The sequence below is a fragment of the Gekko japonicus genome, unplaced genomic scaffold (genome assembly GCF_001447785.1).
Source record: "Gekko japonicus isolate JY-2015 unplaced genomic scaffold, Gekko_japonicus_V1.1 scaffold223, whole genome shotgun sequence".
Taxonomy (NCBI): Eukaryota; Metazoa; Chordata; class Lepidosauria; order Squamata; family Gekkonidae; genus Gekko; species Gekko japonicus.
In genome coordinates this window covers 1,384,594-1,412,584 of record NW_015175977.1, presented here as the reverse complement: position 1 = coordinate 1,412,584, position 27,991 = coordinate 1,384,594, and the positions used below count along the sequence as shown (strand labels likewise).

At 41.0% G+C, this 27,991-nt stretch overlaps 1 protein-coding gene across 1 annotated transcript in view; it reads left to right on the top strand.

Moving 5' to 3' along the window:
- The window catches only part of SYNE1 (spectrin repeat containing, nuclear envelope 1), a 436,861-nt gene that overhangs the window by 32,604 nt on the left and 376,266 nt on the right, over positions 1-27,991 (top strand). The window contains exons 7-14 of the mRNA XM_015426162.1: positions 4,279-4,329; positions 6,748-6,855; positions 7,898-8,035; positions 13,720-13,884; positions 18,551-18,663; positions 19,243-19,411; positions 22,622-22,718; positions 24,541-24,743. Coding sequence (XP_015281648.1) covers positions 4,279-4,329; positions 6,748-6,855; positions 7,898-8,035; positions 13,720-13,884; positions 18,551-18,663; positions 19,243-19,411; positions 22,622-22,718; positions 24,541-24,743 — 1,044 coding nt within the window. The remainder of the gene's footprint in view (positions 1-4,278; positions 4,330-6,747; positions 6,856-7,897; positions 8,036-13,719; positions 13,885-18,550; positions 18,664-19,242; positions 19,412-22,621; positions 22,719-24,540; positions 24,744-27,991) is intronic.

Here is a 27,991-nt window from a genome sequence, read left to right as displayed (position 1 = left end):
CTAAGAAACAGAGCTGCACCTGCCCTTCATTACTTTTGCTCTCCTGCCACCCCTGCAAAGAAGGCACAATGATATTACAGTGTTGTCAGTCAGCTTCATTTTAGGTGCTCCTGGTCATTCTGCTTATTACATTCCTAGAGGGGCTGACTGCCTCACTGATGCTTCCATGGGCATCTCAGACTGGCCATGGGGAGGCAACCCTGCCCAGAAGGGGAGGCAGAGGGAGCAGCAGAGCTCCTCCTCTGCTGGCAGTGCGCCCCTTTTGGCCTGCATGTGCTCCATCCACAAAGAGAGCTTGTTTCTCCAGCGAATGAGCTGGTGGGACTGCTTGGCAAGGCTGTCTTGATGTGTGGGTCACACATCAACACCAATATGCAGACCTTCTGCTGAGTGAAAGGCTGTAGGCAGGATGTTATGCCCTCTTGCAGCCTGCCCTTCATTACCAGTGCATGCACTTCTGGAACAATATTTGCACTTTCTGTGCCTTGGTCCAGAAAGAGGGCCACTTTTGCTCTCCTGCCACCCCTGCAAAAAAGGCACAGTCAGCATTTTAGGTGCTCCTGATCATTCTGCTTATTACATTCCTAGAGGGGCTGACTGCCTCACTGATGCTTCCATGGGCATCTCAGACTGGCCATGGGGAGGCAACCCTGCCCAGAAGGGGAGGCAGAGGGAGCAGCAGAGCTCCTCCTCTGCTGGCAGTGCGCCCCTTTTGGCCTGCATGTGCTCCATCCACAAAGAGAGCTTGTTTCTCCAGCGAATGAGCTGGTGGGACTGCTTGGCAAGGCTGTCTTGATGTGTGGGTCACACATCAACGCCAATATGCAGACCTTCTGCTGAGTGAAAGGCTGCAGGCAGGATGTTATGCCCTCTTGCAGCCTTTGCACCAGTGCATACACTTCTGGAACAATATTTGCACTTTCTATGCCTTGGTCCAGAAAGAGGGCTATCTTCCCCTGAAGTGTTTGGATCAAGGGAATGACAACACCCAGACTCCTTAAAGACCACCACTGTCTGGGAGAGAGTCAGACAGCCCCTGATACTGAATGCTTTCTTCTCCTGCACAATGTCAGCCTCTGAGGTAAACAGTCAGGTTGCTGTTCTTCTCCACCAAACGCTCAAGCATGGTTCAGGTGGAGTTCTAGCAAGTGCTGATGTCACTGATCAGGTGGTGGTGTGGCACACCCATCAGTGCCTGCTTCTTGCCCAGCAGATGGGCACAGGAAGTGACTTGTGAGATTCCGGCAGTTCTGGAGCAGACACTGGAAATCACAGCATCCCGTTTGGTATTCTTTGGGGAATCCAAACCCAAGGCATCCTCACCAAGAGGAGAAACAGATGGGTCATGCAATAAACGTGCCTCAGGTCCACCACTTGTGCTGCAGCTAATGTTTGTGCCACTGTGGCTGAGAAGGAGAGAACAAGGCAGGGAAAGGGGAGAGGAAGAGGAAGTTGGGGAGGGGGATACAGGGAAAGTGAGGTACCACCCCACAAGTCCTTGAGGATTCCCTACCATGTAAGTGGGCCTGCACCACACAACTGGGCCACACAACTTGCACCACACAACTGGGCCACAGTTTTTGTAGGGAGAGGCCATTGGGGGGAGAGGAAAAGCTTAAGACAGGGGACAGATAAAGGTAGTTTGGCTGTTGGGTGGAAAGGAGATAGGTTTGCTAACTCCAGGTTAGGAAATTGCTAGAGATTGGGGAGGTGGAGCCTGGGGAGGGGGGTTGAGGAGAGATGGGGCCTCTACCCTCCAAAGCAGCCATTTCCTCCAGGGAAACTATAGTCAGGTGGGGGTGGAGATAGCCTGAAATGACAACTGCCATTCAAATGACAGATATCAGTTCCCCTGTATAAAATGGCTGCTTTGGAGGGTGGAATCTATGGCACTATACCCTCCCCAAACCTCACCCTCCCAAGACTCCACCCCCAAATCTCCAGGAATTTTCCAACTCAGATCTGACAACCCTAAGAGGAATTGTAGTAGGGAGATCTGTTGTAGTAGGGAGATCTGTTGCGATTCTGGAAGATCTCCAGCCCCTACCAGGACATTGGCAGCTCTAAAATGAGAGAAAAAAGCAGGAAAAGGAGAGAGGCTATGAGAAAGAGGAAGTAGTGGTGGTGGGGGGGGTGAGATGCCTCCTGCATGTCCTTGCATGTTCCCAAAGACAACCAAACCTGTGAGTACTTAAATCTGGTGATTGGAGCTCTGAACGTACAAGACAGATCTTTCTACAAACCTGAATAATGCCCCAGGTTTGCAGAAAAATCTGAAAACTAGAAAATATACATTGGGGGATTAACACCCCCACCCCAAATGATAAAAGGAGTGCCTGTAGCTTTACCAAATAGACTCCCTCAGTGGCTTTTGCTAGGCAACCACAGCATTACAAGGCTTGGTTCTGTCAGTAAAAGGCAGAGGCAGTGGGCGGGGCCCTTTCCAGGCCTGTCTGGTCTTTAAGGGAGGAGTCATTTGTGCCAGGCATTGCTAGGATTACCAAACATTTTTGAGCCTGTGGGAACATTTGGAATTCTGACATGGCATGGTAGGTGCAGCGACAAAATGGCTGCCACAAAATGGCTGCCACAGGAGGCAGAGCGAGTCACAAAATCATTGCCACAGTTTAACTTTAGTAATGCAGTGCAGATCCTCTACACAGCCAATCAAATCTCCAATAGTTAATCAAAAGGCTTCCTGGGCAAAAGCCCTCCCTGGCCCCATCCACCTCCTAAAAAACTTAGTGGGCTCCAGAAAGGGTGTCAGCGGGCACAATGTCGGGGACCCCTGCAATATACTCTACCTTCCAAAGCAGCCATTTTCTCCAGGGAGACAACTTGGAGCTGGCAGTCCTAAGAGGAACTGATCTCTGTAGTTGGGAGATCTGTTTTGATTCCACGAGCTTGCCAGCCCCACCTGGAGGGTGGCAACCCTAGAAAGAGAGAATGAAGCAGGAAAAGGCAAGAGGCTAAGAGGGTTTTAAGGAAAGAAAAAAGAAATAGTGGAGGAGGGAAAAAATGAGATGCCTCCAGCAATCCCTTGTGGGTTTCCACTTGTGTGATTCTATTTGGCTGTAAGAGCTGCCTTCCTCCCACCTCCCTTCTGTTGCCTGGGAAACCTGCAAAGGGGGAGGAAAAAACAAATTTGGAGCCTTAAAACTGCTGGCTCCAGATATACCTGAATATAAAAGAAAGATAAATGATAATTAATAGGCGCTTGTAATAAAGCATTATACATTTATTAGTATCCGCTAGTCCTCAATGTGTTGACTTATTAGTCTGTTGTAAATCAGCATCCTGACCTGAGTATACTGTGGGCTAAATGGTTGTCCTGTGTTTGGTGAAGAAAAAGGAGGGGGGGAACACAACCTTACAAAATGGAATCAAGAACCTGTCCTGTGTTTCGATCAGGCTGCGTTCATTTTCTGACATTGAACAAATCATATATCCAAATTATTTGCATTGGAACTGTTACTTTACTGCTTCAGAATGCAGACATGTTACAGGTAACATAGAGAGCAATCCTAAACCAGTCTACTCAGAATCCTGCTCAAGTCTTTTCAGTGCTTACACCAGGAAAGTGTTATTTAGTTAATATAGTGTTAATATAGAAACAAACACTGTTTGTTTCTATATTAAAACACACACACAAAACATTGATTCCCCATTCCACAGATGAAATTACAGAGACCCTTGGATATAGTTGCATGCATACAAATTGCTATTGGATGCAAAGATATTCTCACACTGGCATTTTGAGAGGAATTGCAGATGTTTCTGACCCCCCACAAAGTCACTGCACTCTGTTAGAGGCATTCAATCTGTTAAGGACTTGGCTGGTGGGGCAGGGAGGGACCACATACATACCTCAGTATTCTATCTGTACTTGGAATTTTGCACTTCCCCTGTCCACGGTGTCTCCTCAGGAGGCGGTTCCTCTGTTTGAAAACACCAAGAAATCATGAGTTGGATTCTTCTTTCTGCCAGGTTTCCAGATTTCTGGGAGACTTTAAAGGACATGCAGATTTGAGCAGTTTTCTTTGCATTAAACAGTACATGTGCCATTTCCCCCCCTCTGGTGGCAATTCTGGAAGGGTCAAATAGTAAGGTGGGGATAAGAATGAGTGTCATTATTCCAGATGATAAGAATGAGGATGTCATTATTCCAGATGAAGTGATGGAATTAAGTTCTTTTGAACATACATTTCTCAAACTATTTCTTTGTGTCTGCTCTCTCCCCCCTCCCATTCCGCTATCCATTTTTCTTCATATTGCTAGGAGCCGTTTCAAGCAATTTTATCTTTTTGTATTTCTAAACCTAAATCCAAGGTAAGGGTTTAAACATGGTGAAATAAACCTTTCCTGTTAATCATCATCATTTGTTTGCTATTTTCTTTTCTTTTCTTTTCTTTTTTTGGTATTTTTCAAGTGTGTGTGTGTGTGTGTGTGTGTGTGTGTGTGTGTGTGCGCGCGCGCGCGCGCACTTGGAAGTCATGGTGACTTCTGGTGATTGACCCCTACTGGGGGCCTGGAGGATATTCAGAGAGATGAATAAAGCCTGCCCCTGCCTCCCGATGGCTGGTATTCTAAGGAGGTCTCCCATCCAAGTACTTGCCAAAGTCGACCCTGCTTAGCTTCCAAGCTCTAATGAGATCAGGCTTCCCTGGATAATCCAGGTTGGGGCAGTCACATTCTATTGTCATCTTGTCTGTATTTCACCAAAATGTCCCTTTTGTTATGTAAATATGGAGCAATACAATGTGACTTACATTACTTTGGATCATGCTTTATGACCCCAACCTAAAATATATACTTATTTAAATAGAAAAAATTATATCATCCTTCCATATACAAGTACACCTAATATGGGTCAGAAAAATAAATCAGACAAAATACATCATAGTACTAAAATTAGCATAAAAAGTACAAGGCATAATAAAATGGAAACGAATAACCTTTCTTTTATGCAAGGGTGTTCTGGAACCCATGTGCTTTTAGGTAATGCCAGAAGGCCTATAAAGAGAGGGCTAAATGGGGCTCCTGAACAAGGAAGTTCTATAATTCCAGAGTGGCTGCTATGAAGGTGTCTACATAGTCTGCTCAGGACAGAATCCCCTCAGTCAATCTCAGTGCAAGGCAGGAAGCTATGGAGGAAGGCAGCAGTGTTCCCTCTAAGCTGAGTTAGTGTGAGCCAGCTCACAGGTTTTTAGCCTCTAGCTCACACATTTTTTGCCTTAGCCCAGAAAGGATGGCTCCAGAGCAAACTAACTTATGCTGTAGCCAGATCGCTCACTCACAGCTTTGATGTCAGTAGCTCAGAAAGTAGATTTTTTGCTCACAGGACTCCACAGCTTAGAGGGAGCATTAGAAGGCAGTCCAGATATTTTGTCCCAAGATGCTTTAAAAGTCAAAAACATCACTCTGAGCTCAGCCTGGAAACAAACCGGGAGCCAGTGTAGTTAATATAACATACTGTTTCAGGAGCAATTCAACTGCATCCAGAATACCCTGTAAACCTATTGCTTGATCAGTATATAGCCAATCCATAGCACTTCTGTTTTGTCTGGATTAAATTTCAGTGTGTTTACCCTTAACCAGTCCTTCATAGTTTCCAGACAAAAGTTTAGCACATTCAGTGCCTCCCTGCACTAATATGGAAAGAAGGGAGAATTTAATATTGCCTGACAATCAATTATAGATTTCTGTATTATCTGTTGCAGTGGTTTCATGTAAATATTGAATCATATTTCAGACATGATGGATCCCTGTGGAACCCCATAGGCCAACCACCAAAGGACAGAGCAAAACATTACCTTCTGAGGCCTGTCCTCTAGGGAGGATTGGTGCCACTGTAGACAGTATCTCCTGAGTCCATTCCTGCTGTGCAGTCCAGAAGGGTGCCATTGTTGATGGTACTGAAAGCCACAGAGGAGTCTAGAAGAACCAAGAGGGATGTACTCCCCCAGTTGGTAGGCTGGCATAGATCATCAGTGAAGAAGACCAAGATGATTTTAGTGTCATGCCCAGGAAGGAGGCTAGAGTGAAAAGTATCTAGATAGAGAATTGTATTCATTGAACTAACAAACTGCACTCAGAATACATTTTTGTGTCTTTTTTGCTTAAAATTTCTGTAAACGTATTGATATTGAAATTCTGTTCCCTTTTCCAGTAAAATTAACTTTTATTATCAATTTACCAAAAATGCATAAAGTTTAGATCAACTTGAGTGTCATAAATTAAGTTTATTTATATAGTATCCCATTAAATTACTTTTATTTCAGAGAATACCAGCTTTACAAATAAATTCTTCTCTGGGGGAGTGGGTACAGGGCCAGTAATAGCACCTTCATCTTCTGGAAGCATATGCCATTTCCATTGTACTACTGAAATTCTGTAGTAAAGGCTTTTTGTGGCTTTTTTGAAGCATGTGCAGCAGGATAGCTCTGATCCACTTGTCTGAAACAGACTTTCACTTTAGCTGGTAAGCTTTTGCAACAGATGCCCCAGTTTGTACTACAGCTGCTGACACTGAAGATAGGATCAAACTTTCAGGATCACATGAAACAGCCTCCATGCATCCTCATTCAGTGGACTTTGTGAAGGGGGTGTGGGGTGGACCCAGGTGTTGACAGAGAGAGAGAGTTTTAAGCACAGGTTCTTTCTTATACAGTAATTCAGTATATATTTAACCCTTATAATACAAGGTGCATTTTTTAAAATATTTGACCCACTTTTTTCCACTTACAGAAAGAGGACAGATTAATATTCCGAGACCTGAAAATTTGGGTAGAACAATTTGAAAGAGACTTGACAAGGGCTCAAATGATGGAAGTAAGCTTGCAAGAGAAATACCAGGTAATATTATTTTTGTTTGTTTGCTTACAAAGCAACATTTTAATGAAATTGCCTTCTCACTTTTTTGTTTGTTTGTTTTTAATTGAATTGTATTTATTGTACTGAGAATGATGTAACCTGCCCTAAGCCTGCTTGCGAGGAGGGCAGGATATACATTAAATTAAATTAAAAGAAAAGAAAATAATTATTTGGATATACTCTGGATGTCCAGACATTTATCTGGATTTGTAAGATTAATAGATTTAATTCTCTTAGTGCAAAAGTTCTAGATCCTGGAAAAAGTTGAATGATATAGTTGAGGGAGTGCCAAGGTGAGGCCTCCAAGTCTCTTGGTCCTCTTTCAGTGTCAATAAAGTCCTCCCTGTCACCACACTTTTTCTGGATGACCCAAAGAGTTTTCCAGAAACAACAGGAGTAGGGTTGCCAAGTGTAAAGAACTTAACGGTGGGAGAGCCTCGCCGGGCTCCGGGAGCCATCCTGGGATCCCCGCGCGCACGCCGCCAGCACGTCACTGGAAGTGACGCGCGACATCGGTCACGTTGAGGGCGTGGCCCCGATCATCGGAGGGAAAACCAGAGTTTTCCCTCCGACGATTGGGGCTATGCCCCCAACGTGATCGACGTGGTTGCGTCACCTCTGGTGACGCAGCCACACTGCGCTTCGGGGGCGGAGTTCCCCCCGGGGCCTGATTCCGCGGCGGCGGAAATCGGGCCTTCAAAGCAGGGGTTTACCCCACCCCCACTTGGCAGCCCTAAACAGGAGTTACAGATATAAGCACGTTTATATCCTGAAGGCCTAAGACTCCACACAGGTCATGGCCGCTTGTGCTTGGGTGGCACATCTGGGCTATTTGATCATAACAGGAAGTTTATTTTCTGCCCCCACCTTCCACTATTGAGTGGGAAGAGGGTCCTCACCTTATTTCGTGTCTATTTTTCTTTTCTGGATGTGCTAGTTGATATTTATAAAATATTAGAACTGGTATCCTTCTAGCCCATTCCCCCCCTCAATGCCATACTGTTTCTCTCTTTATCTTTTGCAGTCATTTAAACATTATAGAGTACAATATGAAGTGAAAAGGAAACAGATTGAACTTGCAATCCAATCTGTAAGGAAGGATGGTAAACTGTCACTTGATCAAGCACTGGTGAAGCAGGCATGGGACAGAGTTACTTCCCGGGTAAGTTTATAGAAAATATCATGTGAGAATTTAAGATGAAGTAAAACTTTGTTTTATTTATTTATTTGTTAAAATTTTGGTCCTGCCCTTCTACTTTAAATTAACTCAGGGTGGCTTACAACAAAATAAATAATTTAAAGCAATAAACAATTTTTAACCAATAAAAATTATTGAAACAGGCAGCAACAATGAAATTAACTGAGCCCCCCCCCCCAATCTTAAATCAGTAGGAATCAGTACCCACATTCAGAATACTAAATACTTCTAAAAAGCCAAAATAACACAAAAACATAAAGGTAGGAGTAAAACAAGCCAGTTTTAACTGGTGAGTACAGTTGCCAGGTCTCAGCTGGGAGAATTTAAGGGATGGGGTTTGGTATGCCAGCATCATGCTGGTGCCCTAATGTCACTTCTGGTGAAAACCAGAAGTGATGTCACAGGATGCTTAATATAGTTTTTAAATCCTAGAGCATTCTGTTATGTCAGCACGCCGCTATAACCCTGATGTGCACCCAATTTGCCCTCAACTGCTGGGCAAAATACTGGGCTACTGGGAGATGTCCCACTATAGTAGAAAATATACCAATGCTACTGGTAAGGTTTAGCCTGCTGTGAAGGCTAAACTGTGAAGTTTTTACAGAACTCTGGAAGGCTATCAGACTATCAGAGAGTGGAGCACTTGTATCTCAAGGAGGAAGAAGTTTCAAAGTTTGGAGGCCACAACAGAGAAAGTCTTCTTCCACATGTCCACCAATCTCTCCTAATAATTTTTATTGGACATTTTTAATCCCAAATTTCATTAGGAATTTTCCTTAGGGCATGAATATACCCCATAATAAAACGTATAAGTTTTTCACAGATTTGTTAGAGGGCTGGCCTTTAGGTGGTTGACATAATGTATAAATTGGCTACAGTGATGTCTATTTAATCAGTTGTGTGTTGTAACCACATTTTGAATTTCTGCAAATCTGCAAAATTCCATGTGTTCATATTGCTATGTCAATAACAAAGAAAAAAAATCTATATATATTTCACAGCTTTAGCAATAAAAGAAAAGACCAAAACGTTTGTGTGTGTGTGTGTATGTCACATGCTAATATATCCTAAGGTTTAAGTCCTAAACATACTTAAAAGGAAATAAAGCACAATATACAAAGTGGGACTTGCTTTTTTACTGTCATACTGTTTGATGTATTTAGGATCAGCCTGTAAACCCTTTTTCATCTCCCACAAAAATCTTTGCTTCCTAATAATAATGCGGGCATTATTGGAATAGTATCCTTTTTATATGATATACATTTGAGTACTGGAGTTTCAAATTAAAGTTATTGATAATTCTAACTGGAGAAAAACATTGCCACATAATTCAGATAAGTTTAAACATTTTAAAGCTTTAACTGCCAGTTGTTCACAATTGCCCAACATCAGATAAGTTTAAACATTTTAAAGCTTTATTCACAATTGCCCAACGTAATGTGATCTATGTAAGTCTTGTTGATTGAATTCCATTCCTGTCAATAAACTTGTTAAACAGACAATACTGTATTGTGGTACAGTTGGGATTGTTCAAACGCTTCCCAGCAGGTACGCACAGAGCATTCCATATACACACTTATGTTACAGCAATGACCTTCCTCTTGTGCCCCTGAGATTATCAGACAGATTCCCTATAGATAAGGTAGCTGGCTTATGTTTTCCCAAGGGTATGGCATATAGGGAAATAAGACTATAATCATAAGATCATAAAAAGAGCCCCGCTGGATCAGACAAGTGGTCCATCTAGTCCAGCATCCTGTCTTATACATTCAGTTACTCATTGTTTCTCCCAGTTGTGCATCCCAAGTCATAAAAACCCACAGGTGGAGGTCATGTTTGTTTGCGGGGAAGGAGGTAAGGCATCAGAGCTGGTGAGATTGACCTTTGAGACATTTGATAGTGATAGGGCACTAAGGGAAAGGTTGGGAATGGATTTTGGTACAGGTGATGCATGAATTGTAGATGGGCAAGGCAGTGTGTATGTGTGTGAAGAGTGAGCCCTGTGCCCTGGCCTTACCACCTACAGGCTATGCCTGCCACACAAAGAAACTGAATAAGTTGAGCTGGCTTGAAAATACCAACATGACTGTTATTGCCACCTTAAGTAGTACTATTACTATGAGATCTACAGTCTAGCACTTTATTAGACCACTGTTCCAGCACTTTATGATAACTGATAATTGAAATGTTCATGATTGTTTTACGATAGGTTGTAATTGTATTTATATGTGGAATTTTATGTAAGCCACCCTGAGCCTGCCTTGGCGGGAGGGCAGGGCATAAACTGAATAAATAAATAAATAAATATTTGGAATATATCTCTGTGTTGTCTCTACCTAACTGATTTATCTTAATTAAAATACATCAGTCACCTACTAGTTAGGGAACTGGCACATTATTCATGAATAATGTCGGTACTGCAACTATTTTGAGGGTAAAGGCTAAATTATATTAGTGCTATATTTCTAAGGTTGTAATATTAACACATTTAGTATGCACATAATAACTACCCCTGATTTGTTGGAGCTGTTATATCTATGGCCAAAAAGCACATTTCTTGGGGATATCGGAAAGACTATATTCCAACCTGGAGGAGTCAGAGTGAGAGGCTGTACATACATTTGCTTAATAGCAATGATCCAGAAGTAGCAGACGAACTACTCCATGAACTTGACATGGCATGCAGACAAAAATAGACTGAAACAACAGTGAATTTGGATTTCAGGCATTCCAGTAGGAAAGCCTGGAGCCTGCTCTCCAAATCATGAGGTAAGCAAAGCTCAGGTAAAAAAACCGAACTGAACCTTGGTAGTAATTGGAGGTGCCTAAGTTTAAAGCGTTGGGGAGAGGAATTCAAACACACACAGCCTTTTTTTCCCTTTGAGGATACCTTAAAATGGTTTTAAATCGGAAATAAAATACTTTGAGCTAAAATAAGCACATAAGCAGTTAAACTAATGCAAAAACTGCTAAAGTATACAAAGCGGGACTAAATCGTATAACTTTTCCCTTGTTTTTGGAAACTTACTTCTTGTTGATATTATGGCTGGGAGAGGATGGAGAGTGCCAGATAAAAAACTGGTGACCGGAAATAACATACCAACAACTCCTTCCCAGAACCAGGAAGTAACTACAGATTTTTCCACACTGCTAGCAAATGCACTGCACCCCCTAATGGAGCAGATGACTAATCTCAACACTAAGCTTGATAATGTCCAAAAACAGCTGAATCAAATGGATAAAAGAACCTCAGCAACTGAGAAAACGTTGAAAAAGATGGAAAAACAGACTGAGAGTATTAATAAAAGAGTGGATGAAGCAGAGAAGGAAAGATCCGCTGATAAAATGCAAACAACACAGCTTCAGCTGGATAGATCCATGTATGTTCTACGTTTTCATGGGATCCCTGAAGAGAAAAATGAGGACTTAAAAGAACTCTTGGCAGCTGCCTTGGCCCCATTAATGGATTACAAACAAGAAGATTTAATAAAAGAGATGGATGTGGCCTATAGGACTTATCCGGATTTTATAAAGAAAAATATAAAGAACCGGCTTCTGGTTCTGGCAATGCTGGTACCTCTGGCTGCGATGCTAACTCAGGCGAGGAGTCAGCGCCATCGTCGTCGCTCATGACAGAGAGCTCTTTCAGCCCCACCTACCTCACAGGGTGACTGTTGTGGGGAGGAGAAGGGAAAGGGATTGTAAGCTGCTTTGAGACTCCTTCAAGTAGTGAAGGTTGGGGTATAAATCCAATCTTTTCTTTCTCCTCTTATTCTTCTACCTTAATGGCACCAAACTTACATACAACCATGCACCTAAGTACCTTGGCATTTCGTTGGACAGGACCTTAAACTATAAACACCACCTTACCAATGTAGCAGCAAAAATATGGACATGTAATAACTTCCCTCAAAAATTACATGGTACAACTTGGGGTGCGTCTGCTACAACACTTACATGCTCATCCTTGGGGTTGGTGTATGGTACTGCAGAATGCAGTGCTTCAGTGTGGCTCAACAGCCCCCATGTCCACAAACTTGATGTCCAGCTCATTGCAACAATGAGAACCATCAGCGGATGTATTAAACCAACTGCAACCTATTGGCTACATTGTGCCTACATTGTGCCACATTACTCCTGTGTATCTCTGAAGATAAGATGCTGTACTGGCTTGCTGGCTTCTTGTATCAGGTTACAGCATCTCTTGCTGCTTCTCAAAGGTAACAAGGCCAAAGAGCATCTCCAAAGTCCATGGTCCTTCAGTCTGATTCAGTGTCTAATGTACGTGTTGCATCTATGCCCAAAACCATCTCTCAGGAGACTTATAGCTGCATGCCCAAACATCACACGAACAGCCAGCTTCTCAGGAACAGTCCTGTAAAGACTCATCTTCACTGTCAACAGGCAGCTGGTTTCAAGCCAAGAGACATACACTTTGCCTCCCAGCCTGTAACTATGCACTTCGCCTTCTTCTGTGGTGTTCCAAAGGTGTAGGTGATCCCAGAGGGCTGGGAGTGACTAACTGACCTTCGCCTGCTGAATTAGAGCCAGAGGGTGGAGGTGATTCTGAACTGACTTTTGGCTATGTCCTGGCATGCCTGCACCTCATTTTCCTGCTGGTCAACTTCTGTCAACTCTGGACTGGCTACACAGAGCCCCATATCCTCTGTGTGTCCTCACTGTCACTGAGCCCTGGCTGACCCATGACAGATGCTCTTCTTTGTGAATATAGAAAGTTCATCAAAAACAGAGAACTGCCCATTCACAAAGACATGGCTGATGTGGGATGCAACACCCAACAATAAAATCTGCACAAATCCTGCAATCATAACATTTCAATCTAAGGAATGAATGATTGCAAACATAGATGCAATCAGTTCCGCCTGATATCCATAACCTAATAACACCAACAAGAGGCCCACAGGATTTGACTTGTCATGTAAAGCATTGAAGATGGCTAATAGAATATGACCAGGCTTTGGCAATAGTGCAGACCTGTTGTTTAAATGGGGTAAAATAGCAGGACCTGAATGCAATTGTGGTGCAGTCCGCCAAACTATTTTTCATCTGTCACAGGAATGTGAGCATCCTGCTTTCCTGGGAGATAGTGCTCTTTGAACTTTCCCCACCTTTTATTTATTTCATTTTATTTTTTATTTTTTTGCATTTTTACCCCGGCTTACACAGGGGCATAAGCCCATACATAAAAACAATGTAAAATAGTAAAAACTATTAAATCACAACAAAAAAACGTGCTCCATACAAACAAGATGGTCTCTGAGGATGGTATCGATCATTTCCTTAGGTGAAATTGTCCTATCGATGGTCCAAGCCAGTCCAGCAGCATCAGTGCCATGCAAATTTATGGCATTTCTTTTGGGGACCGCTCCCAGCCCCGTTGTTTCGGTGGTGGTAGTAGTAGAAGTAGTCACCTGTGACTGAGTGGTTTGAAAATTTAGATAGTAGTATTTAGTGGGATTATTCAACCTGTTGTATCAATTTGGTTACGTGTTTTATATTATTATATGCTTCCTGTGTGTAATTCTGCCATTGGATAAATAAATGCATTCTGAATTTAAAAATTCACTTTTTTCAATAAGATCAAGTATCCGACCATATATACATACGTATGCATTTGTCCTTTCCAGTTATTTGAATGGCACCTGCAGCTTGATAAATCTCTTCCTGCTCCTTTGGGCACTATTGGTGCTTGGCTTTATAGGGCAGAGACTGCTCTCCAAGAGGAAATAATTGTCCAGCAAGCTCATGAGGAAACTGCAAATATGATACATAGGAAGCTTGAACAGCATAAGGTTTGTGTACATTGCAATTTCTTTTGGTGGTAATATAAAATCTTCTGAACCTAGCTAGGCATTGTACAGTTAGGAAGGTACATTTATTGTGGCAAAATCTGCAAACAATAAAGAAGAGTGGGAAATGTTGCTGTTCTCAATGGATGAAAAAGATTATTACAAAAATATCCATCTTTATTGTTTTGAAGTCCTGTTATGATATTTACACAATGCGGGCCCAAATATGTATTCTAGTTGTGATATACCTACTTCTAAAAAATCCTGTAAACCAAAGTAAAATACTTATTGCAAGAAATGTTCTAAACATAAACCTACTATGTAGGACAATTTCAAAAAGGAAAATGTTCAGTATGCCAAAGTTAACCGCTTTCAAGTCTCACTGATTATTTAAAAACATGGTTAGTTCTATTGAAATCAATGTGGTTAAAAGTATCTTTAGCTGGGTTATGACCAATATTTGTAAGTATTTGTTTTTTGCTTTTAGATTCCTTTTAAATTCATTTGGTCAAGAGAATATTAGTCATTTATCAATCAGACTTGTGTCTTTGCTTCAAGAAGCTCAGGGTGGTGTAATGGTGCTGTTCTTCTGTACACTTGAAAAGCCCTGTGAAACAGTTTAGGCTAGGAGTTACCTGGTAAATTTTACAGCTGAATGTGAATTTGAACCAAGTGTCCCTAACCAAGCCTTACATGCTAATAAAGCTCTGTAATGCTCTGTGTAGATCTGGAAACTAGCAACTTGCAGATAGGGTTCCCTTTTTGGAAGCCTGACATCTGACCCTGCTGGCTGCCAGTTTCCAGTCCTTTTCTGCAAGAGAAGAAGAAGAAGAAGAAGAAGAAGAAGAAGAAGAAGAAGAAGAAGAAGAAGAAGAAGAAGAAGAAGAAGAAGAAGAAGAAGAAATTGAATTTATACCTCTCCCTTCATTTGGGGTCTCAGAGTAGTTTACAATCTCCTTCCCTTCCTCTCCTTCCCTTCCTCTTCCCACGACAGACACCCTGCGAGGTAGGTGGGGCTGAGAGAGCTCTCTGAGAACTGTTCTTGAGAGAACAGCTCTGAGAGAACTGTGGCTTGCGCAGGGTCACCCTGCTGCATGTGGAGGAGTGGGGAATAAAACCCGGTTCTCCCAGATTAGAGTCTGTGCTCCCAACCACCGCACCAAACTGGCTCTCTCTGGAGTGGCCAAGTTGGGCATTACTGCTCCCTTTATTGTGACTGCCGGTTTAAATTAAAACACTGCTGCAGCAACCACCTCATTTCAAATAATGTTCATATTAGCTGGCTTGTTAAAGTTTAAAGTGAACAGTAGGGTTGCCAGGTCCCTTCTGGCAACTGGTGGGGGATGGGGGGAACTTACCAGGAGCGGGAGGGAGGCCCAGCCAATTTTTCAGTGATGCATATCACTCCCAACGTGACCTGGAAGTGACATCATCACACTGCAACATCGGGGCATGGTCTGGTATTTGGGCAACAATTCTATGGTAAATTTGGCTTCTACTGTAGAGTTTTTGCCCAAATAGCAGGTCATGTCGGAAGTGATGTAGACATGTCACTGAAACATCGTCTGGGCCTTGCTCTTTTTCCAGGTAAGTTTTCCCCATCAGCCAGCTGATCGGTGGCTGGGTGGTTGGGCCTGGCAGTGGGGGACCCCCACCTCCATCGGGGAGTCTGGCAAGCCTAGTGAACAGGGATGGAGGAGAGGAAAATTAGGGGAAATCGTGTGTGGTGGCTGGGCAATGAAATAAATTGGTGCTGTTGATTCTGAATTAATAGGAATTGTGTCGTTACCAAGCAACCAAATATGTGATTCCTCCCCTGCTTTTCCAGATTAATCCTTCCTCGCCCACTCAGTATGAACATGGCTTGGAAAAAAGCAGCTGCCACCACACCTTACTATAAAATATCAGGACTAGGGCCATTCTGTCCAACTCTTGTACCTGGGAAGGAGCTTTGGTAGTGTTGGTTATACTCAGTGATGTTAGACGAGATGAAGGTATGGAGAGGTGTTTTGTGGCCTCTCAGTTTAGTGTTGTACTGAATTGGCCTATTGGCAAGTTTAGTTACTGCCCACTGATGTAGAATATAGTTGATAAGCAGAAGCTCAGTGTTATATTTTCATTATGTATTTATTTATGTACTTTACCCAGAGTACTTATTTGTATGTATTTGTTTACTTCATTTATACCCTGCCTTTCCCTCCAGTCAGAATTCAAAGTGGTTTATGCTGTCCTCCTTCCATTTTGGTCTCATAACAACCCTGTGAGGTAGGTTAGGCTGAGAGCATGTGACTGGCCCAAGGTCACCCGGCAAGGTTCCATGGCAGAGGGGGGATTTGAACCGGATCTCCCAGATCCTTGGCTGGCACTAAGCACTACACCACACTTGCTATGGAAGTGTAAAATTAACATGAGAGCTAAAATATATACAAAAACATAAAAACAACAAAACATTGGGCAGGAAGGAGGGAATCATTGAGGGAACTCCAAACAAAACAAAACAAAACAGAAAAATACTTCACCTGCTAGCAGAAGAGGGCAACAGAAAGGGACAGACAAGTCTCCCTGGGGAGAGAGTTCCAGAGTTTTGGTGCCACTATTGAAAAGGGCCTTTCTTGGATTGTCACCTGAACCAGGGACTCAGAAGAGGAACACAGTGGTTGGGCAGGTTCATAAGGAAGTAGGCGGTCCTTCAAGTATATAGGGCTTTAGAGTTCAGCACTAGTACCTGAATTGTGCCCAGAATCAGTCTAGGAGTCAGTATAGATGGGCCAAAACTGAAGTGATATGGTCCCTATGAACCACTTCTGCACCAACTGAAATTCTCAGTGCTAGCCCCACTTCTCAGTGGTAGCCCCACATACAGTGCATTGCTGTAATCTAATCTGGATATAACCAGAGTATGCACCACAGTGGCTAGATCTTTTCTGGCTGGCTGAACAGGCAAAGCTGGTAAAAGGCACTCCTGGCCACAGCTGCCATTGCTCTAGGTCAAGCAGTAGGTCTGGGTAAAAGAACACAGACTACAGATCTGATCCAGCAAAGTGTAGTCCCATCCAGGAAGGGTGACACCCCATAAATCTTGGGCCAGACCTTGCGGGACCCCACAGGCCGAAGATCTAGGGGCTGAGAAACAGTTCCTCAGCCCCACTCTCTGAAACATACTTTTGAGGTAGGACGGAACCATCACAAAATTGTGCCTCCCAGTCCCAGCCCAGAAAGGTGGTCCAGAAGGATATCAAGATCAGTGGTATCAAAAACTCTTGAGAGGTCCAGGAGAATCAACAGAGTTGCATTCCCTCTGTCCAGCTTCCAGCGCATGTCATCCACCAGGACAACCAAGGACTTTTCAGTCCTATAACCAGGCCTAAAACCAGATTGGAAAGAATCTAAACTATTTGTGTGATCCAGGAGAGCCTGAAGTTGTCCAGCCACCACATCTCCCCTACCAACAGGCAAAGGAACCAATAAACAGCAAACTGAAGATATATCCATATAGGGGTGTGCATTCAGATCTAACTGAGCCGAAAATGTACCCCAAAATACCTTATTAGTATTTTTCAGGTATATTTTGGCTTCCCAAATGTATCTGGGTTTTCTCAGGAAAACTGGGGGGGGAAGGTCCAAGAAAATCCCAGATATATTTGGGGATTTCGGGTAGTTCTGAAAACTATTCGTTGGGCAGGCTTACGCAGTCCCTTTAAACTTTAAAGGGACTGCAGATGTGAGCCCAAGGATCAGCCAGGATGGCAGGGAGCTGAGAGTTCTCCACTGCCTCGACTGTGGCTGGCTTTTCCTGCCACCTAGTTTAAACAGCCTAGCTGGGATAGCTATGCCTGCAGGAAGACAATCATCATTCCCCACCAGCAGAGCTCTGTGCTGCCTTCTCCTGCAGCTCAGTTTAAATTGGGCGGCAAGAGAAGCCAAGCCAACCCCAGATTGGGCTGGTATTTTTTTACCGGCATTTTTTTTGGTTCTGGTCTATTGGACCTGGAAAATTTCAGGGTTTCTAAAGACTCAGCATGCTTTATTTATGAATACTTCTAAGATGATGGTTATTGGTACTTTGTTTTAATGTAAACCCTGCAAAGTTCTGTTGCTTAGATACTACAGAAAATAGCTCTTATTTTAAAGCTTATTCTCTTTTATATTTTATCAGTGATGTACGGTTTAGAAACGGCACTCTGTAAAACAGAGAATATAGCCATTGAGTACTTTATGTGCCAGAGGTCATTATGCACAGAACACGCCATGACCTCGTGAGATCAGATCTTCAGTTTTTTGTTGCAGGCAGGGGAGACAAACCTAGGGGCAGAGAACACTGAAACAAGGCAGTTAGGGGGGGGGGGGGGATTACCATTATAAAATATTACCAGGTTATCATTTTTTCCCCTCAACAAAAATACAGATAGGTAGCTCAGGCAACATGTTCCTTTAAAGCTCTGAATGCTTCAGGCAGTGCCAGAATTGCCTATTTTAAAACGTGCTGGAACTGTAAGGCACAGTTTTAGCACAATATCTCTGAAGGCTCTTTCCTTCTCTAGGAGCTCATGCTGCTGTGACAGCATGATCAAATGCTTAGATGCACTGAGTCATCAGTGCAGCTTTTAAAAATTGTACCTTTCTGGATTGCTTACTGAGAGCCTTTTTCTCCCTCACAAATCCAAATTAGGATGTGCTTAAAAATGTAGATGGCTACAAAAAAACATTCCAGGAGATCCATAGAACTCGATCTGTCAATGGAGTTCCAGTTCCACCAGAGCAGCTAGATGATATGGCAGAGAGGTAAGTCTGATTTCATTCTTCACTCATGCTGTGGGTAAAGAACCTGTTTGTTTTTGTGTTCTTTTCGGTTAAAACTCAGTGCATAGGAGCTTTCCTGTGAGTATTTCTACATAGTTGAAACAACAAATATCCCATGCGGTACAGTAATTTTTAAAAAATCTTTGAAATTAGTTGAGCTACAGATTTTGAAAAAAGATTTTTGTTCAGACTGATTTCTAGTTGCCATTTAGATAAACATAGGAGGAATATTATGTAACAAACTCTGATTCTTATGGGAGAAGTGAGAAAGGGATCTTCTTGTTAATAACATTTGATAATGAGAGTTAGCTAGGCTGCAACCTTAAGTATATTTAATGGTAAGTAAACTCTACTGAGTTAAATGAGACCCGAGTAAGTATATTTAGGGTCTATCTGTAAGGCATATATTTCTTAACTTTAGTGATTAGTTTGCTGATAATGAGCAGTTTTCAGAATAATAATACAAAATCAAATTTACCTCCAGGTTTTGCCTTAGCAGCATAAAAACTAATTTTTCTACTTATTGTTTCACTGTTTTAATATAGTGTGGTTTTTACCTAGGTTTAATTTTGTTGTCTCCACATCTGGGCTTCATCTGCTGAAAATGGAGTTCTTGGAATTAAAATACCGCCTGCTATCTCTCTTGGTTCTGGCAGAGTCAAAATTAAAATCATGGATTATTAAGTATGGAAGAAGGGAGTCTGTTGAACTTCTGCTTCAGAACTATATGGTAAGTATATGTTTTTTAAACATGATCTTTCCTTATTCTGAATTATACCTTTTTCTAACAGTATAATTTCTTCTGTTCTTCAGTCTACATATGTGTGTGTGTGTGTCTGTGTGTGTTCACACACATATTATTTTACACAAAGGAGAATTATAAGGAAACAGATGAGAATGGAAACCTCCCACATCATGATGAGTCAAGGCACACATGGTCCTGTATTGCACATGTTCTTATTATGTAGGCAAACCATGCTGTATTAAGGAATGCATTGCAAAATATATGTATAAGTAATTATTGATTCTGTTCTCTGTAGGTGGTAATGTACAATAATACAATAAGCAGTTTTGATTAATAGAGGCTGAAGTGTATAAATAGGGTTGCCAACCTCCAGGTGGCACCTGGAGATCTCCCATCATTACAGTTTATCTCCAGGTGACCAAGATCAGCTCCCCTGGAGAAAATTGCTGCTTTGGAGGGTGGACTGTATGGCATTAGCCTCTAGTAAAGCAAAGAATTAGAAATGAAGAGACTAGGATAGGATCATTTTCATTGCTTTTTATGAGTAATAATTAGCAGCACCAATTCCAGGAAAAGAAGAAGGAAAAGTCTGTATTTCACAATTGCAGGATGAATGCATGGGAATTGTGATGCATTTATTACTTGGCCTTGGTTTGAGCAGGTTTAGAAACTTTAGCTCTTTTTTAGACCTAGTGACATCATAATTTAATTTATTTTTTCTAGTGCCAATGAGAGTTTATTTTCTAAAAGGCTGAAATTTCAGTTTGGGAAGTATTAAAGGGAAAGTTTCTAGCTTTCAGGCTTATGAACTTGAAAATATATGAGTAGCTGCTGCTTCTGAAATCTCTGAGCAAAGTGATGGCTGTTCTGGTCACCCTCCCTTGACTGCAGTGAAGGGGGAAGGGGTGGGTTTGCTGCAGCCAGTGGAAGGGAGGAGCAGTCAGTGGTGGGGTGGGAAAAGGCCATTTAAAGGAATATACCTTTTGAGTTCTGCTTGAAGAATTTAGGCTTTTTAATTTTGGATGTTTCAGTTCAAAACTGTAAAATTATATTAATGATATTAGATTGTTCAGTTCCCAATAAAAATGAAAAATAACTGAAAATCAGTCTTTTCATGTTATTTTGACATTTCTGGTTTGGTCATAAAATTAAATTGAAGCAGTCAACTTTTTCAGACACCCAATATATAGTGGGCAGGCATAAGTAGTGTTTTATGTGTATATTGTACACATTGTCTACTGTGGTTTTGTGACTGACCACAAAGATACTGTGTATGATATGACAGGTACCTTTTGCCTGGCTGTCTTTATCAATCTTTTGTAATTTGAAAACCTGAAAGGAAAACTAAATTAAGACAATAGGGAATTGTGAATACCAAATATTTTAAAATTGAAATATTTCACAAAGTATAGGTAATATGTTTATAAGCAATAAAATATACAGGAAACTATATTGATGAATGAATGGGGGGTTGTCCTTCATTAAATGTGCAAAAAACTATTTTTAATCCAAAAAACCTTTTAAAAAGTTAAGCCACCTAAGTGGTGAATAAGAATATGAATTATTGATGTACCTTGTTTATACTGTAAATGCCAAGTTTATTTTGTGAACCAGAACAACAAAAACATCAATAAATGTAACTAGTGCTGACAGAAGTGACAAGAAAAAGTCTTGCTTCATCCTTCATTACTACATGAGAGTTGCCTTAACATTTATTAGGGTAGCTCAAGAGTGCCACCACATCTGCAGAAGGAATCTTTACCTCTGTCACCTTCTTTCTTCAGCCTTCTATGCCACCCTAAACGCACTCCTGAGGGTAAGGAGAGAATCATTGGGAACATAAAAGGATTTGGAGCAGGTAGATACAGTGGGAAGATGAAAGGGAAAGAATCAAACCCCGCCAGCTCCAGGCCCCCCCCCAAAAAAAAACAAAATCTTCAGGTACTTCCCAACCCAGAGTTGGCAAACCTATATAAACAGATCCTGGAAATAATGAAAATGTTCCACATATATTGAAGTTGTGTAAAGTTGTGCTCACACATGTGAGTTTCCCAGTAGAAAAATGTTTCTCTGCTCTCCCATATCCCAGTCTGCTGGTAATATTAAAGCAATGGGGAGTTCTAATAGCTCAACTTCTAAGACCATATAGTAGGATTATGAATACTTTTTCAGACATTGTGTACCCTCATGAAGATCAAAAAGATATTGTGAAATTGATGTAAGCCACTAGTAAAGCAAAGAATTAGAAATGAAGAGACTAGGATAGGATCATTTTCATTGCTTTTTTATGAGTAATAATTAGCAGCACCTATTCCAGGAAAAGAAGAAGGAAAAGTCTGTATTTCACAATTACAGGATGAATGCATGGGAACTGTCATGCATTTATTACTTGGCCTTGGTTTGAGTAGGTTTACAAACTTCAGCTCTTTTTTAGATCTAGTGACATCATAATCTGATTTGTTTTTTCTAGTGCCAATAAGAGTTTATTTTCTAAAAGGCTGAAATTTCAGTTTGGGAAGTATTAAAGGGAAAGTTTCTAGCTTTCAGGCTTATTGACTTGAAAATATATGAGTAGCTGCTGCTTCTGAAATTATTTCTGTATTTCCTGGTGCAACCCACTTTAAACCAGTTCATAGGATCAGAGTTTGAAAAACAGAAGAGAGCCATCATGTGACCCATGCAGTGATTGATTCTGGGATCACTCAGAATAAACAAACAATTGCCTAGTTCTTTGGGGGGCCCAAATGCTGCCCCTACTTCAACATTCCTGACCACAGGTATTATCCAATTAAAGAGAAGTTCCATTGATATGAAATGCATTTTAAACCCTCTCTGTATTGTAAATAAATGTGCTTAATTTTTGCTAGATTTTGCTCTTGTAAAAAGAGATCCCATCTCTAATTATGACATTATTTTTAGTAACTAAAAGATGTCACCATCTTTGTCAAAATCTTGAAACATTTATAGCAGGCTCTTTGAGTTCCATGTACAGTTTCCAGTAGAAAAGGCACTTTGTGAAGATAGTGTGAAGTTGGTTCACATTCAATGGCATTTTCACATATAGATTTATTACAGTATGGAGAGGTGAAATAATGATATTGGACAAAACTCATCAACATACCTGGATGTAAAGAATGTTGTTATTTCTCCATAAGCTTTGTTACTGTCTTGAATGTCTTCTTATTTTATTTTCAGTCTGTTATTGAAAATAACAGATTTTTTGAGCAATATGAAGTTACGTACCAAATCCTGAAAAAAGCAGCTGAGATGTATGCCAAAACTAATGGCTCATGTAAGTAGTGATGCATTTGTTTTAACACTGACACTGTTATAAAGTGCTAGTTAGGATTCCATTTTTATTGTGCAGTGAAGCTGAACTATAGATGTTGCTAAGCAATTTGGAAAATGGCAAAATTAGAGCCCATGTGTGTGAGTTCAGGCAACATGGGCAACAAGATGAATATATTTTAGAGGGATATTGTTGCTAAGATAGTAGGCAGTCTATGTTTTTTGCCATTTATTCTCCTTATTGCATTAAAACTCATGGAAGGGAAGGGGTCACTGATTACAACTGAGGAAACCATTGACAACCTAATTTGAAACCTAGTTAACATGCTTCATTTTAAGCTAGTTCTTCATTACGTGCATCAGTGCTGATTTCATCTAGGAAATATAACATTTCCTAAACTAACAACGTTGGATGTAAGTGTAGTATTTCCACAGTGGACATTGTATTGGCCTAAATTTTCCTATTTATGTTTATCATGCCACCAAAAATTATCTGCACAGAATTTTATTTTGAGTGCTGCCTGAGAATACATTAGAATAATTATCATGAAAGGCTTGTTTTTTAAAAAGGTGTCCATATAGGACACTGGAAAGTGTTGAAAAAAGAATGGCCAGTAAAGAAATGGTTTTATATAAGTTTGTGGTATAGTCATTTTTGGAGTATTGCGGATTATTTTGGTTGCCCCATGTCAAAAAGGATATTGTAGAACTTGTAGCATGTCAATAATGCCAACCAAAATGATCAAGATGCTGGAGAATCTTCATTATAAGGAAAGGCATTATAAGGAAAGTGTTGGAGGTGACACAGTGAAACTTCTTAACAGATTTAGGATAAGCAGAAGAAATTGCATTATCACACAATTATCACACTATTCACAGTTTATGAAACTAACTGCTGTTTATGAAGCTGTGTTGATGGCTACCGTCTCAAATTGTTTTAATTAGTGATTAAATAATTTCATTGATAGATCTGTCAGTAGCTTAGTGGAATTCCCAAGTTCACTAAAGACCAGTTGCAGGGGAGCAAAAGTAGGGGAGCTCATTGACTGGACATTTATGGGTGTGGGACACAGTGATGGATTTCAGTTTGATCAAAAAGTGTTCTTCATATGACATTGATTGGACAGCAAGTTTTACATACACAAACATTTAAATCTTGACACTATTTATTTATTTATTTATTTGTTTCCAATTTGTATCCTGCCTTACCCGTATGAACTGGCTCAAATGCATCAATCTGTTTTTGGCATTGGAATTGCAAAAGTGCATCACTTCCAATTTATTCCTGCAAGGAGCTCTACTTCCCCCACAGCCCCAGGCATATCTGTGCTTTTAACAAATGTGGGATTGTGAAAAAGAGTTGACAATGCCATTCAAATATTGGTTTCAGATTCTAGCTTGCCAGACACCAGCTAACTATACTTAGTGATATATCTGGTGTTTAGACAATCACAGTAACTGTAGTTAATTTAATTTAATTTTGTGTGATATATGAATAGAATGAATATTTCTACAGTTCACTTAATTTCTTACCTTTAAGCTGCATTTGTAGTAGGAGGGTGTTCCTGGATATGTTTTTCTATAAGAAGTTAAACTAGACCTGGAGGTAAGCTGCTGTCTCTCAGCCTCAGTCCTGCATCTGAAATATAGGGATAATATTAATGATTTATCTTTTAAAGTCATTGTAAGGAATGCTGAGAAGAGTCTTCTTCTTGTTATATTATTATCATCATCATTATCTTCATCATCATTATCATCATCATCTTGGAATAATAATTTCTGTTGTTTCAAGTCGATTTATATTAATCCCCAGTATTTTATTTCAGCGGAAGAAAGTGAGGCTGTGGTGAGGTTCATGAATGACACAACCACACAGTGGAGGCACTTGTCAGTAGAAGTGAGAAGTGTGAGGAGTATGTTAGAGGAAGTCATCACCAACTGGGACCGCTATAGCAGCACAGTGGCCAGTCTGCAGGCCTGGCTGGAGGATGCTGAAAAAATGCTGAATCAACCTGAACATGCAAAAAAGGTAGGGAGTGTTCTTTTGCATAATCCTACAGCAGCTGGTTGCTGTTGTTGTTCATCAAAGATTGCGAAGAACCATGGCTTTGTGGAAAGACATCTGTTTTGCATACAGAAGGTCCCTCGTTCCACTCCAGCACCTCAAAGTGAAAGATTCAGGTAGCAGGTGACATGAAAGAACTCTGTTTGAAACCATGGAGATCTGCTGCTAGGCAGGGTAGACAGTACTTACAATGATACACCAATAGTCTGACTCAGTGTATGGTAGCTTCATGTGATGCACTGCAGTGATGACCACATGGGGATCTGGGTACATCTACCCAAAATAAATAAATGTTAGCTTTAGTGGCACTGATCTTCTCTTGCAGTAGAAAAACAGAAGCTGGTTTCATTACTTTTACCACCACCCTAGGTGGCCCTGATTAACCAGAAAAGCAACACACAAATCTTGTAAATAAAATAAATGAATAAAATAGGTAATTTGTATTGTCAACACTAATCGCTCCAGTTGTCTATTGGGCACTGTGCAACAATGGCTGGTGTTCAACAATGGCTGGTGGCTGGGAAAGCATAGTTCTGTTCATGTGGTTCCTAATCCCACTGAGAATTCAGTGTGCACACAAATGCGTCTATATCCATACAAATGTTGCTGCAGCAAAGCGAAATAACTGATGCACAGGGTTTTCAAATTATTACTGTACTATAATTATATTTGACTACACTGTCTAAAGGTCAGAGTTCAGGAAATGTTGATCAGCATCAACACTAAGCATCAAAATAGAAAAAAGTTTGAGTTCAGTTGCACCTTTAAGACCAACAAAGTTTATTCAAGGTATGAGCATTCGTGTGCATGCACACCTTGTTTATTGATATATCTAGAGGATGAACAGTAAATTAGAAAGTGAACAAATTTAGGAATATATTTGCAATTTAATTTTTTTATGACTGTGATTTTTGCATCTTTCAGTAATGTCTCATTGTATTCTGTATTTTAGATCTCGTAGAATATATATATATTTACATTTATAATCCACTCTTTAAATGTACATCATACCAGTTAAATAAAATACAGTGCCTAATTAAGCCCCATATAAGGGCTTAGGCATTGAACAACAGCTTATGTATAAAAATTTGTCAAATTTGGAAGAATCCCAGAGTCATAAAGAAATACATTTGTATCTAAGGGGAGCTTCTGTCAGCAGAAGAGAGTGTTGAGTTTGTCTGTAAAAGGATCCTGTAAACACTTTTGAAAGCACATGTAGTATCATCATACATATCTTTCACTTGGCTAATGGCTTTAAATTAGGGGTATCTGAATATGTTAGGAAACATTACCATTCTCTTTTGTCATATAGGACACACTGAGTGACAGTAATCAGAGGCCAAGTGCACAATGCTGTGCTGTCGCATTTTTGTAGTTACCTCTCAAGAATCACACTAGCCCTCTGCAGATGGTCTCTTTGCGAATTCTAACATTGCACATACAGTGGGAATGCTGCCCCCCCACACTCCATGTGATTGCTTGCCCATGAGTAAAGCCTCCATGCATGGAGGCAGCTTACCTCCAGAAGCTCCATCCACATGATCACAAGCATTTGAAAAGCAGAGTTTCTGGTTGTGGGGAGGGAGCCCATGTACAGAGACTTTCTCCATTCATAGACACTGTAGCCACAAATGGGTGATCACATGAAAGTGGATGGGGCCAGTGTGTTCATGCCCATTCCTACAGTGATTGAACATACAAGCAGATCATTTGTAGACAGCTACAGTTTGGAAGCAAAAAGTACCAATTAACAGCCCGCACTCAGCTGCTATTTATTTATGTATGTATGTATTTATTTATTTATGTGTTTGTTTAAGACTTTTTAATGCTGCCTCTCTACGCAACTTAATGCCGCTCAGGGTGGCAAACGATTAAAAGCATTAAAAACCAGCTTTAAAATACATATATAAAAACAATTTAAACAACAGTTTAAACAAAACATATAAATTGGAAGGCAGGTCAGTGAGGCAATGCTAAAAATCAGAAAAATCTTCACTTGCTGGCAAAAGACAATGATAAATTGGAATAGATCAATCTCCCTTGGGGGCCACAGCTGAGAATTACCTTCCTGGGGTTGCCACCCACATGGTCTCAGGTGATGGGGGCACCCAAAACAGATTACTGTAATCACTGAGTAAGTTCATTTGGGAGTAGGGGTCCTTCTAAGAGCTTTGAAATCACCTTCTTTAAATGGAAGAAAAGACTTCAGGCAGTAAGACAGATGGAGGGGAAAAGAATTGTAAGTCAGGTGCAGAAGTCAGTGATCCAAAGCAGCTCATAATGCTTGGGATATCTTGGCTTTGCTTTGCTTTGGGGAGATTTGGAGGAACCTCGCTTTATTTTGGGATCCTTCTGATGTCACAGTGAAGCAAGATGATTGATAGTGTGATCTGGGCAGGGGTTTCCCCGCTTCTGGCCCACTCCTGGAATGCCCCCCAATCCCCCCATTGGAAGGGTGAGGGGACCTGGCAACCCTAATTCTTTCTGAAACAAATGTACATCCCAAATGACAATTGCTCTCCTTCCTGATAAAAAAAAGAGTTTTGTGGCACCTTGAAAGCTAACAGAGGGGCCATGGCTCAATGGTAGAGTATCTGCTTGGCATGTAGAATGTCACAGGTTCCCAGAATCTCTAGTTAAAAAGGACTGGGTAGTAGGTGACATGGGAGACCTCTGCCTGAAACACTGCAGAGCCACTGCCAGTCTGAGTAGACAATACTGACCCTGATGGACCAATGGTGTGATTCAGTATAAAAAGCTTTGTGCATTCAGGAGAATTCATTGAACTACAATTTAACAGTAAATTTAATTGTGTTAGCAAGGACTTTAACTGTTAGATGCTTCAATTTCTTATCCTGTTGCAGCTTTTGTATGATTTCCTCAAAGATGGGAGTATCCAATAGCAGATGTCATCTAATTTTCATTGAACATGAAAGCTTCTGGGTGGGAAGTTCGGGGCATGTGTGAGCAAATGCATTTAATAGTATTTATTTATGCAAACTTTTAATGGTTCGTTAACATGTGGCCAGCAGTTATAACAGGAGTGAAGGAGAGTTTGTCCGTATAAACCTGAAGGATTCAGATTACAGGGGTATTTATGCCACTTGGAAACGCTTGGTACTGCTGAGGCTTTTGGCGTCAGTTTTATTTGTCATGACCACAGAGAAGGTCTTAATACAGGCAGCTCCTAGTAAGCAATGAAAAGCGGAAGC